The sequence below is a fragment of the Condylura cristata genome, unplaced genomic scaffold (genome assembly GCF_000260355.1).
Source record: "Condylura cristata isolate star-nosed mole 26May11 unplaced genomic scaffold, ConCri1.0 scaffold00004, whole genome shotgun sequence".
In the NCBI taxonomy this organism is placed as follows: Eukaryota; Metazoa; Chordata; class Mammalia; order Eulipotyphla; family Talpidae; genus Condylura; species Condylura cristata.
Genome location: NW_004567105.1, coordinates 57,895,570 through 57,908,418, shown reverse-complemented (window position 1 = coordinate 57,908,418; position 12,849 = coordinate 57,895,570). Strand labels below are relative to the sequence as shown.

Below are 12,849 nucleotides of genomic sequence, written 5' to 3'. Positions count from 1 at the left end.
TGGAGGTGGAGGCTGTAGGTCACCATCACTCAGAGACCAGAGGCGGCTACTAGCAGAGTAGCTATGAGAGGACAAGTGACTACAGAGAGGAAAAATCATCAGACAGTGTCAGAGAGAGCCCAGAGAGAACGTGGGACAGATTCGCCTGCCAGCCTGCTGGCCTCCCTGCTTTGCCAGAGCCTCTGAGTTTGTCCAACAACTGGTGTCAAAAGAGCATTAAAGTCTGAAAAAGCCACTCGGGGCTCCAGGATTCTCCCTTGTCCATCCTTCTGAATCTATAGAGAACCTTCTCCACACATGCTTAAACAACACTTATGTCACAAGTTTTTCCATAAATATATCAGCTGGACACTTCCCTAATTTCCTGAGGTATGTGCTCCCCAAATGCTATAAAATTCAGAGGATTTCCCAGACTCAACAGGATCCTAGGTTCCCAGGATTAAGGGTAGGGGTGCAGTGTTGCCAAGAGGAATTCTATTACAATGGAGAGCCTATATTTACAATAAACCATCTTGTGGCCTGGTGAGAAGACAGGTGTAGACAACCTCTGAGTTTCTGCCAACAGGCTCATGCAGTTTGGGCTAGGGGCTCGGAGTCAATGGGAACCCTGATATGTGTGTAGTCTTATTTGACATCAGAATAGGATGGACAGGGTCAGTCAGTCATGGGGACATGGATTTTCTATGAATATGACCTAACTAACATGAGCTTCCCCCATGCGAGGAAGCTCTTCCGTTACTAATAGAGCTGCTTTGAAGAGTCTCCACAGGGTATTCTGACTGTCAGCATCTTAGTTTGTTAGTTTTAGTTTGTTAACTGTCAGCCACGGTGCAAAGCAACCTAATAAACTCCAGCACCTTTGAGAAACATCTGCGGAGTAGCTGTCTGCTGTCTACTTTCCACCAGAATCCTCTGCTCCTGGGGCATTGCAATGCTGGCATGAACAGGGCAGCCAGGACCAGCGGGCACATAAACATCCCATGTCTTCTTCACACATACCAGTGATCTTGTTCTGATAGATGTCACTGACAAATCACAAATCTAAAAGGAAGAATTATGAAGAATTTGGAGAGAGTGGTAGCAAAGCATGCAACCCAGCCCAGGGCCCTCAGAGCATAAGGTCCTGTACAAGTATGAAAACCACACACCTGGGAATCCAACCTTGAATAGAAGTGTGGTTTTGTATGTGACCCCACAGACTGAGTGCCCCTGTGAATGCTGTTCTTCGGAGGTGTTGAGGGCTGCGTGTCCAGAGGGGGCCACTCATGGGGATTAGGATATGGAGTCCCCTACTTGAAACCACCTCCCCAGTCTCTCTCTGCCACATGGAAGCAGGTAACCTTCCATTCTGAGTCTCCATTCACCTGTACATAAAACAGGCACTCTAGAACCTATCTTCTCAGGGTTTTGGGAGGGCCAGGTAAGGGAGAAGATGCAGAGTACTTGGTGCCTGGCATGCAGCTGGCACATGGTTGGTGTTGGCAGCCCCAGGAGGACTTGGGTGAGGGCTTCCCATGGTGAAGCTGCTGCCGTGAGCCTTGCCCACATCTGATGAGCACGAAAGTCAGGTTTCTGACAACGAGTGACCTTGTCTCGCTGGGGGCTCATTTTGTTTCCCAGTGACCACTTTTCATGTTAAAAGCCCTGCTCTTAATTAAAAGAGTCAAACATTTATTATGATTACATAGACAGGAAAAAAAAAAAAACAAAAAACATGAAACATGATTTCTATTTTCACAGAGAGAGTTATCAGTATTGATTTAACTAAATCAAATGCTAGTGGAGGGAGAGTTATTCCATCAGGACCCTCTACTGGCCTGGATGTTGTCACTGTTTCACAGAGATAAGTGGCCTCGCTGTGCCTGCTGGCGTCCAGGCACAGGAAGCCATGGTGCGCTCTGTGCTCAGCTCCCCAGGCATTAAGCTGCACTAATTGCTTTGGAAGCAAGGCCTTTTCCTGGGCAGCAGCATATGCTGTATGAGTGCTTGAAGCAAAGATAAAAAGCCACCTTCCTCCTCCTTTATTGAAGCTTAATAATAAAATGAAACTGTCACCATTTCCAATAAATTGTTTATTTTAATTTAGAAAAATAATGGAAGCTGGCCACCTTCTGGCACACAGCTGTTGAGGAGTGTCTTCCTGACTTGGGCAGTCTTGAACCTCTGCTCTCTGGAGCTTGTGCTGGAACATGCTCAGGTCTTGGTGTCAGTAAAATCAACCATGTGTCTCTCTACACTTAATAAAAGCTAGCCCTTGAAGGGTGAACTAAGTCATTTCAAGGTGTATTTGATTGTAAAGTTACAAGCCAGGAAGTCAGCACAGGGGGTATTGTGGTATAAATTTTTGTAAGATTTTTTCAAAGTACTTTTTAGTGAATACAAAATTAAAACAATCTGACAGTTTTCTGTCATCCTTTCAGAGGACTTATTTTTTTCCTATAATATCAAGGGAAGTCTGCCCAATATCCTTTGCATTGAGGGAAACAAAGGCACAGATGAGAGAAGCGTATGAGCCTACCTCAGAGAGCGGGTAAGTGGCAGAGGGGAACTGGAATTTCAGAGCCCCAGCTCCTGACTGTGTGTAGCATAAAGGTTCTCCCTCCTCCATCTGCTCTACATTTCACAGGGGTCAAAGTTGATGCCTGACAGCCAGAGCTAATTGCCTCAGAGACTCATATCTGGTAAATGGCTTAACCAGGACTGGAACCCAGTCTCCCAAATCCAAATCCTGGTTCAGTGTTTTGCTTTTTTTCTCTAGAGTCCATGAGGTCTACTACATACCATTGCTTACATACAATGATTATAATGTGATTTTAGATTTTCCAGCAGATGCAACTGGAAGTAGAAAGGAGAAGTCTACAGTGATGAGGTAGATACAAGAGAGTCAGCCAGGTCCCTCCCAGCATATGGCTAGGATTCATCTTCAGCAAATCACAAATTTCTCCATGCCAGGGGAAGTCAAAGCAATGGGTATTACGTTCAGGACTGTCTTGCTCTCTGGAACAGGCACTGGAACTATGTGTGAAAGCCACATAATATAGTGGTGGTGATTAAGAAAGGACAGAGGGGGCATCCATGAGATGAGAAAGAACACTGTAAAGCAGGGGGAGCTTCAGTGGGGACAGTAATGTCGCAGCAGCCCGAGTCATTGTGAAGGTCTTGATCAACAAGGTCTTTTCAGTAAAGTAGCCCAAATCCAGCTTACGTGGGACTAGCAAAGAAACAGAATGATTGGTTCACTTACCTACAAAGCCAGCATCTTTACCTGCAAACCTGCGTCTAGTGGCTCATGCTCTGCTGATTTTGTCTTGCCCCCTCCATGTGGACTCTGTTCTGCTAGACTGTTACCTTTATTCAAGTAAGCTCTTCTTTTGCAGTGGCTAGTTGCTGAGGCCGAGGTTTCCTCCCTGTAATCGCAGTGAAGAGAGGCAGTCTTCTTCCTCACATTTCAGTTGAAGCCCAGGGATTGGATTGAGTGGCCATGCCTGGCTGTGGTTGATGGAGATGGAATTCATGGATAGTACTGCATGATAAGTGGTTCTACTCTTTGATCTAGGAGGGAGGAAGATAGATACTAGTCTCACCCAAATCATATGATGTATAGGATGTTGAGGGAGAAAGAAAATCAGAAAAGAAATGCATGTTAGACAGGCAGAAACTCATGCATAACCACTGGGTGAAGGCCTAAGGTTTCCTCTGCTCCCCACTGGTGAGGAGGGAGGACTGGGGCAGCCCTGTGTCTCCAGTCAGCCCCGTCCAACAGGAATTTCTGCAGTGATGAGGGTGTTCTTTCATCTTCCTTGTCTGAAGCAGTAGCCACTAGGCAACGTAAGGCTATTGAACACTTGGAACATGGCTGGTGTGATGAGGGCCTGACCTTTTAATTTAGGGTGATGATAGTTCAATTCAATGTAAATAATTGCATGTAGCTCATGACTTTCACAGTAGACAGACCAGGGCTTAGGGGAAGCCACATTACCAGAGGTGGTGGTGTGGAAAGCAAGAACCAGGAGGAGAATTAGGTTGCCAGTTAAAAAGGAGTGTGGGGCCCTTCCTGGTGGCACAACAGGTAAGGAGGACAGAGCACTGCGAACTAGCCACAGCCCATTCAGTGCAAGTTCAATCCCTGGCCCCGTAGGTGACCCACATGGCACAGCAGACCTCTCCTGACCCATCCGCTGCTCCCCTCAGCATTGTACTTTGTTGATCTGCCTTTCTGCTCCCCACTCTGGTAAATCCTCTCACTGCCCCTGCACCCTCTGGCCTGTACCCCAGTTATTGTGTGCATAAATAAATCTTTAAAAAGTACAATCTGGAAGACTAAGATGATGAAAATGATTTGGTTCAGGTTATGAGTAGGAAAAAAGGGAGGTAGGTAAGAGGGAGAAAAGAAAGAGCAGGACCTGAAGAGAGAGGCCTTCGTGTACAATATCGTTTGGAAATCCTTAACCTGAGGAAATATTTTTTCCAGCTAATATGTGGACCAGATTTATACAAGGGAGAAACAAAAACACAACTGACCTTGTTATAAAAGTGAATTGAAGAGAATTCTATGACATGTTGTTACATTTTACTCTAAGTGTCTAACAATAAAAGCAACTGTTGCCTGAAGCGTCTTTCTACACATGGATTAAAAGAAAATTAAATGGGGTTGCTTTGTTATTAAAAAAAAAAAAAAAGCACTGTGTAAACTTGTGTGACCGAGCTCAATTGAATACAGTTGACAGAAATGACATCAGAAGAATAGAACGAACTTGTCGAGGCAGGTCTGGCTACAGCCTCTGGAACCTGGGACCAGTTAAAGCCCAGGCTCTGTGCACAATGCAGAGACCATGGCATCATTTTCCCTCTATGGGATGCGTGGGGGTCCCCATAAGGTGATATTTGCTGAGCCCAAGTCAGTGGTCTCCACTCACTCTCAGGTTAGGTTCCCAAGGGTGAGGGTTCTTGGTAAATGAGGATTGACCAGCTCTGATTCCCTCCTGACTGCGGAATCAGGGGTGTCTCTTCCTTAGATGCATGTAGCATGTAACTCCTGGATCTGTTGACAAGTGCTCAATGGAGGACTTGCCATAGCTCTTCATCCTGCTGGGCCTTGGACAGTTGGCAGGAAGAAAGGAGAAACACAGTTTTTCCTTGCTGGGTGGTTTGACGGGCTCTCCAGCAAGTCTCGCTCTGCAGACAGCTACAGAGCACCTTCTGTGTGATATGTGGTAGCTGTGGGGAGAGTTGGCAGCCAGATGCCCTGTCTTAGGAATGTCAGTCTTGAGTGGGGACAGATTTTAATCAGGCACCAGGAGTGCTAGAACAAGGTGGATCTGAGCTGGAGTGACAGTGTGGGGCCAATCTCAGAGGCAGGTGGTATGAAGGTTTTCTGGGTAAGAAGGGGGTGATATCTAAACAGGGTCTAAAGTAGGATGGAGAACACAAGCAGAGAAACCAAGGGAGGGGGAGTGGGTCCAGGGGAGGGGAGCATGCAGAGTCCTGAAAGGGGGGTACCGGGGGTGGGCAAGGGAGAATTACAGAACATGAAATGGGAAAGTAGAGCAGGAATTTTAGCTTAATTAAGTACTTTTCACCCCAGTTTCAGAGCTTTTTTCTTCCCTACAATGTAATCAAAGCCTGGAAAAGCATATAGAAAGTTTTTACATTGAATAAGTTCTTGTTTCGAATTGGGAAGGAGAATCACTGGCCTCGCCTTACTTATGCTTGTTCACTCAAGGCTGGCATTTCACATAACAGGATGGACACTAATGGATTTTCTGCTTTGTTGTTTCAGCACTTCAGGGAGCATCTGGACAAACTTTTTGCCAAAGGAATTGGAATGCTGGATATTGCTCTTAATGAGGCCTTCAACATTCTCAGCGATGTAAGCTTCCCTTTGATTTGCCTTTCTGTCTTCGGCAGAGTAGATGGGGTTGTTGTTTTTAGTTGTGGACCGTCGTCCTTGCTCACTTGCTGGACTTACATGCAGGCGAGAGGAGGTGAACCTGGCCCCGCCAGTCCACTGGGGAGCCAGACCCATCCTGGCCAGCAAGGTCAGACAGGTCGGATTGATGCACAGTCTGCCAGACGGCCACCAAGGTCTCTTAAGTCAGGTTCTTTCTACCCTGTGAGGCTTTCTGTTTCCCCTCAGAGTAGTCTCATTCCCATTGTGAGCCTCACAGACTCTGCCTGGGCAGAAGTCCAGTTGAAAGGGCTTTTCTGTGAGCATGCTCAGTTAGTGCTGTCCTCATGCTCCCACTTTATCCAGTCTGTGCAGCATGTTTGAGGCCACAATAAACGCTGTAGGAAGCAACCCTGGCTGGTATGACTCATACTTTTTTAAGATTTTAATTTTTATGAAGGAAGTACCATTGTTTTTCATCTTTGTTAACACTTTGACAATGTAGGATTTCTCCCCTTAGGTGTGGTCATTGCAGCTCTCCCACCAGCAAAGCACCATAATCCTTCACCTGAATCTACTATGTTCTTTTCTCTCTCTTCCTCTTTGGTGCCTTAGATCTGTGGTCAGTTTTCAAGGATTGGTTTTTATAGTTTGTATTTGTATGACCTTTTGTCTGGTTTCTCTATGTTATACATACAAATGATACCATCCTATATTTATCTTTCTCCTTTTGGCTTAATCCCTTCAAACTATGTCAGCGTTGCCACGAATGACATGAGTTTATCTTTTTGATCACTGAGTAGTATTGCATTGTGTATATATGCCGCATCTTCTTGGTCCAGACATCTATTTTTGGACATTTGGGTTGCTTGTGTACCTTGGCTGTTGTAAATAGTGCTGTAATAAACAAAGTTGTGCAATACCTTGGGAAATCCTGGGCATGCAGCTGGTCCTTGTGTCCAGTTTTGCCCAGCTAGAATAACATCCAGGTGGTCCCTATGCATTCTCCTTAATCTGGGTGAGTGGGGGAGGTGTAGGAAAAATAATGGCTATCTTTCTTAAATCAGGTTCTGTATCATTCATTTAGCTGCTTTTTAATATAAGTCACTGAAAATACAACAGTGAGCTTCAAAGACAGAATGTCTGCCTCCTTGGACCTTATGTTATAGTACAGAGATCATCAAACCACGGGGATGAGCCAGAGTCAGCCTCCCAGTTTTGTAAGTGTGCCATCAGAATGCAGTCATGCCCACCTTGATTGCATTTTGTCTGTGGTTGCTTTTGCACTAAAATGTCAAAGTTGATGATTTGTATTAGAGATCATATGGCCTGTGAGGAAGGAGGATTGCTGGAAGGAGGAAGGCTTTCTGCAGAGTGGTCAGGGAAAACAGCTCTAATGAGGTGATGTTGGAGTAGAGACCTGAAGGAAGAGAGGGAACAGCCACATGGATGTCTTCAGGAAGGAGCTTCCAGCAAGAGAACAGCATGCACAGAAGCCCCTGGGCAGGGATGTTTAGCCTATATAGCCAGAAGGCCACGTGACAAGGCCAAGTCCAGAGAAGTCAGATTACTTGCACCTGTCCAGATTCAGTGAGGCTTTGGGCTTCACTTTGTGTTGGAGCAAAAGCCACTGAAGTGTCTCAGTAGAGAATGTCATGACTCCACTTGAGTTTGGTCAGCGGTTTGTGAACTACTGTGTTAGAGGCAACTGCTGAATCACCGGGACAATAGCAGGGAGGCCATTAAATTATTTGGTGGTGGGGAGAGAAGGTGGAGATAATGATGACTTGGACCAGGGAAGTAGCAGTTAACATGTTAAGAAGCAGAAAAATAGAAACCACTCTAGGCATTTTACACAGCAGGAGTTTAATTAGTTGCAAGGGGATAGAGGAGCTGACACACCAAACAGGGAATGAACAGTCGACAGACTGCTATTTGCACCAGGGGATGTAGCTCCTCTCTAGGGCAGGAGTCTTGACAAGAGGAAGAGAGGCCTATCGGGCCTCCTCCCAGTGGCCACCAGAGGGAATAGAATGGTGGAGCGGGCTGCCCCACAAGAGCTGGAACCATGGACGCTAACGCTATGGCAGAGGCACAGCCTTTGCCTATGAAATGGCCCCTGCATGGGGAGAGAGGGAGAAATAGCTGCAAGTACCTTGACTTCTCCCTTTTATCTTTTTTCTCCCTTGAGTAGACTGTGACAAAGCTGTTGGGGAGTCCATGGACTATGGTTTGTAGGAGAGGCTTCGAATGGAACTGGGGCACCAGCTAGAGGCTCTGAGGGCCTCACTTCACTGAGTCTTCAGCCGTTGTGAGTTTGCAGTGAGCAGGAGGGCTTAGAGGGTGAGCATTCACCCTGCTTCATTCCAGGCTTATGTGGTGCTCACACCTGATTCAGACTTGCGCCTTTCTGCTCAGACACACTGGCCTCCCAAGCTCAGGCAGACTCTCAGTGCACAGAAGGTCCTTTAGGTTTCAGACTTTGCCTGAGTGGTGACTATGTTGTGACTGCAAAGGAGAGAAGAGTAACGGGAAAGGTGGCATAAGCCCGAGGCCATTTCCTCTCCCAGGTGATCTGTTACATCATTCACATTCATGTCAGACTCATTTCATGCTAACAACTTACTAATACTTTAGAAATTATTTTATTTGACCTTCTCAGGCAAAGGGCTAAACTACCTCTTGGAATTCTCGTGGGGACCCCAAGAGGTACCTTCTCAGGAGGAGGTGCTGAACTCTGTCTCTCAGCGTGTTCTTTCTAGGTGGTGATCTTAAGAGAAGTCCTCACAACATGAACATTTGCTCACTTTTATTTCAAAAACCTAGTGGTTGGAGGCTACTGCATGAACTTTTGTTCCCTGTCTGGCTAAGGTGGTGAAGGCAAGAGAATGAGGAGGTGCTCACTGTATGGTTATACTGGTGGCTTCACAGTCAGGGAGGCTGGGCTGAGACAGGAATAGACTCAGCACTGGCCACATAATCTGCAAGGCTCACAGCAAAACGAAAATGCATGCCCCTGTCTAGAGTTGTTAAGTTTAAAAGCAATAGCGGAGCTTTAGGCTTCTTAGGGGGTCATGGGAGGCTGCACGTCATACTTCCTGGTGGAGTGACAGCTCAGCATGACAAAGCAGCTAGGCAGGAGGTGCCCCTCCAGACCAGGAGACCTTGGGCAGCCTCGTCTTGCCGGGCCACCTTGGAATCTAGAAGTGGCTCCCACTATTGATGTTTTAGTGAGACTCCCTGCCCAAGTCCTCAGGAATGTTTCTCTTCACCCTCTGCTCCCTTTGCTCTATCCTGCTACCTTCTCTGCCCTCCCTTCCAACTTCTCAGTGTGTTCTCGGAATGGCTGTGTTTTCCACCACACTCCAGTTGGTGCTGGTCACCCAAGATGCTCCAGCATGGGTGATGTGTCAGGCTGAGGAGATACTGACCTCCTTTGGGAGCCTCACAACCTCTGTCCTGTACGAGCCCTCGACAAGCAGTGCCGTGAACAGGCTCTTCAGAATGTGCTCCCGCCACTACTCATGCTAATGGATCCTGAGGCCCATGTCATGTCAACTCAGCATTGGGGTCTTAGAGATGTGGAGTTCGCTGAGCACACCTTCAGACATGTGATCTTTGAACACTCTAAGATCATACATTTATATCCATGAAACCTCAAAGGTCCAGCAAAACCACTGACAAATGGGTGATGCTTTTTTCCCTTGAGTCCTGGTGAGAGGTGTCTCTGAACCATAGAAACTTCCCACACAACTCCCTGCTTTGCCTTCATGGTAAAAACCTTCTGGGGCTCAGCCAATCAGCAAATCTGATGGCCAGCCTTCCCTGGTGGTGCAGCTGGTTGGAGAGCTGTACTGTGAAGCTAAGTCACTTCAGTGTGAGTTCATTCCCCGCCCCAGAGGTGATCCACATGGCATGGCAGACCTCTCCTATCTCACCCACTGCTCCTCTCAGCTGTACACTTGGTCATTCTGCCTGTTCTGCTCCCCACTCTGTTTCTGGTGAATCCTCTTACCTCCCCTGCACCTCTGGCCTGTACCCTAATTCTGTATGCATAACTAAATGAAATCTTAAAAAAAAATCTGATGGCTATAATATAAATCTGGAAAGCATAAAAGGGAAGGGACAATAAATGTTACAAATGTCCCTGCTTGAGATTGATTGACAGTTGGCGCCATATTCTTTTGAGTGCACATTTATCCCATAGAGAGAAACATTTCCAGCCCATCTCTTACCATTGGGCTTTTACATAGTCAAGTACTTTGAAAAACACAGAGATGGTTAATCTCCCATGAAAATGAGGTTCTAGCTATTTTCCACTTCATCAGTATGACCTTTAAGTGATATAATTCTCTTCCTGTGTATTATGCCTGCCTTTGCAAGGCAATATGAAATAAAAAGCCACTTCTGTAGCATAAAACATTCTCTCTCTCTCTGTCTCTCTTTCTCACACACACAATTGAAATTGTGATGTGGCTGGAACAGAGACTGGTTCAGAGGTTACTATAACTAAATGGAGTTAATTCTGTTTTGCAATTACCTGAATTTCAGTTTCAGCATTTGCTCAGATGACTTAAAGCCTTGCAGTTGTTGTAAGAACGACTTTGAAAGGAACATTCAAATAAACTTCCAAGACCCTTCCAGCTATTGATCTCTGCTGTATTCATTAGGTTTCCTAAGAACACAGAGCCAGTTTGCTACAGTAGTTAACATCTACCTTGTCATGTGACAACTGCAATTATCTTTTTTGGCGATGAATGTGATCTTTGCAGTGATTACCTTTTAAAAATTTTTCTCAGCCAATTAAATAAAATTCGGTGACATTTCAAAGACTGTTAATCACAACCAAATGCTCTAAATGTCAGGATGCATTGAAATTTTCACTGCTAACTGATGAATCACTGAGCTAATTGTAGTTCATCATCAGGCTCTTGTCATTGTTATTATTATGGAAAACACTTTCATCACTGTCGCTATTCAATAAAAAAAGTTCTAGACAAATATGAAGAGAAGCGATATTACTCATCAAAGCATTTGAATTTAATTGCATTCTCCAAAATTCTCCAACTGCAGACTGCTGTAGAGAATACTGTGACACAGGCAGAGAGGAAAATGATGTTTTCCAATAAGCAGCTCCAGTAGCCCCCTTTTCCAACCTACGGCATTCGGATATTTTCATTTCCCGCTTCTCTGCCTCTTGCTTAGAGAGTTTTCCAGGATATTTTCAAGTGGATACACGAACAAGCACCCGATGGTGTCCTAGTTTGCTGCTCTCCTGCAGTCTCTGTGACCTGAAACCCAACTCTCCTTTATTCATAGCCTGCTGCTGCATTTAGTCAGTGATGTGAAGACTGTGTTGGATACAGCCTCCCCAAATATCTCCAGAACAGCCTGTTGCTAAGACAAGGCTACAAGTCTGTTTTATCTTACTGCAGTAAGGAAGGAAATACACTATGATCATGGGATTTTGTGTGTGTGTGTTGTGTGTGTGTGCATACAGAACTGGGGGACAGGCCAGAGATGCAAGGGCAGTGAAAGGCTTCACCAGAGACAGAGCAGGGAGCAGAACAGGCAGATTGACGAAGTACACTGCTGAGGGGAGCAGCGGGCGGGTCAGGAGAGGGCTGCCACGCCATGTGGATCACCTCCAGGGTGGGCAGGGATCGAACTCATGCTCAGGTAGCTTTAGCTTTTTAATGCTGTGCTTTAACCCACTGCGCCATGAGGGAGGGCCCCGATCACGGAATCTTACTAGTGTCTCAGAGCAGAAAGGTCGAAGTAAAGATATTAATTGAGGTTATGATGTCTGTCTGAAGGTGCAGATTACTGGTGGAAGAGAGGAAAGAGACTAGGTTAAGAATAACTACAAATCTCAATATTCCTCTTTAAAAATTGGCAGAGATAGAGGGAAGTACCTGGAATAAGCAATAAAGTTATTTGCAGTTTTTTCTTCCTAGAATTTCTGCACTGGTAAGTTATATCAATAAAAAACAAAAGAACAGAGTTCTTTGGCCAGAGAGGCCAGAGGCCCCCTCCACCTCCATCCCCAGAGCCATCGCTGCATCGCTGGGGTTATATTCACTTGCATGCTGTCTGTCTTGTCAGAGGCAGCAGGAGGGTGCTTGTACTTTGTTTTGCTTTTCTCTTTAGTTTTTCTTTAAAAGTAAATTTTAAAAGACTGCAGACGTTTAGTTTGTGGAAAGTTTTGTGGTGTGATGGCTTTCATTCTCAAAGGTGCCTCATGGGTTTTGCATGTTCATTAGTTCAAGGGCACCTGTACATGAGTTGCAGGGTGGCCATCAGTTCCAGATTAAAGTCAGGCAAATGTCTAGGATGGAAATTGTAAGGAGCGTCACTCACTCTCAGGGTGGTGACCTGCTCAAGAACTTTCATCTCATCGCTGAGCAGTAGAATGTGCTGAGTCAAGGAGTAAGTGCCAGAGCTAGATAGTCTGGGTTCAAATCCAGGGGGTGGCAGCAGCTGTGTGTCTTGGGCAAATGAGCTCATCTCTCAGTTTCCCCACTTGAGGATAATGGTTGTATATGACTTCAGAAGCTAATAAAGATCAAGTTCCTACTTGTAGCCTAACATACAAAGTACATTTAGGACATTATCATATTCTTGTGAGGATGTTCTCTCCATCTTGTAAGTGAAGAAATGGATATTCGAGAAGGATTACTGTGCCAGGCACACAGCTTGTGGTGCTGGGATGGGACTGACTTTATTCCACTATAATGTCATACACAATACATGTTTTTGAGTTGCTGTTTCTCTCTCAATATGATCAAGGCAGTTCACTCATTGTTCATCATCCATCTGCAAATCCAACCATTTGTACTTCTGTCTGCTGTCGATCTATCATCTATCCATGCATCCATCCATACTTCCATGCATCCATGCATGCATGTATGCATCCAACCAGCCAGCCAGCCAGCTGCCCAACCATACATCCATCCATCAGT

General features: G+C 45.7%; 1 protein-coding gene across 1 annotated transcript in view; it reads left to right on the top strand.

The window, feature by feature from the left end:
* The window catches only part of CACNA2D3 (calcium channel, voltage-dependent, alpha 2/delta subunit 3), a 764,442-nt gene that overhangs the window by 393,689 nt on the left and 357,904 nt on the right, over window positions 1–12,849 (top strand). The window contains exon 9 of the mRNA XM_004676565.2: window positions 5,780–5,869. Within this exon, the coding sequence (XP_004676622.1) occupies window positions 5,780–5,869 (90 nt within the window). The remainder of the gene's footprint in view (window positions 1–5,779; window positions 5,870–12,849) is intronic.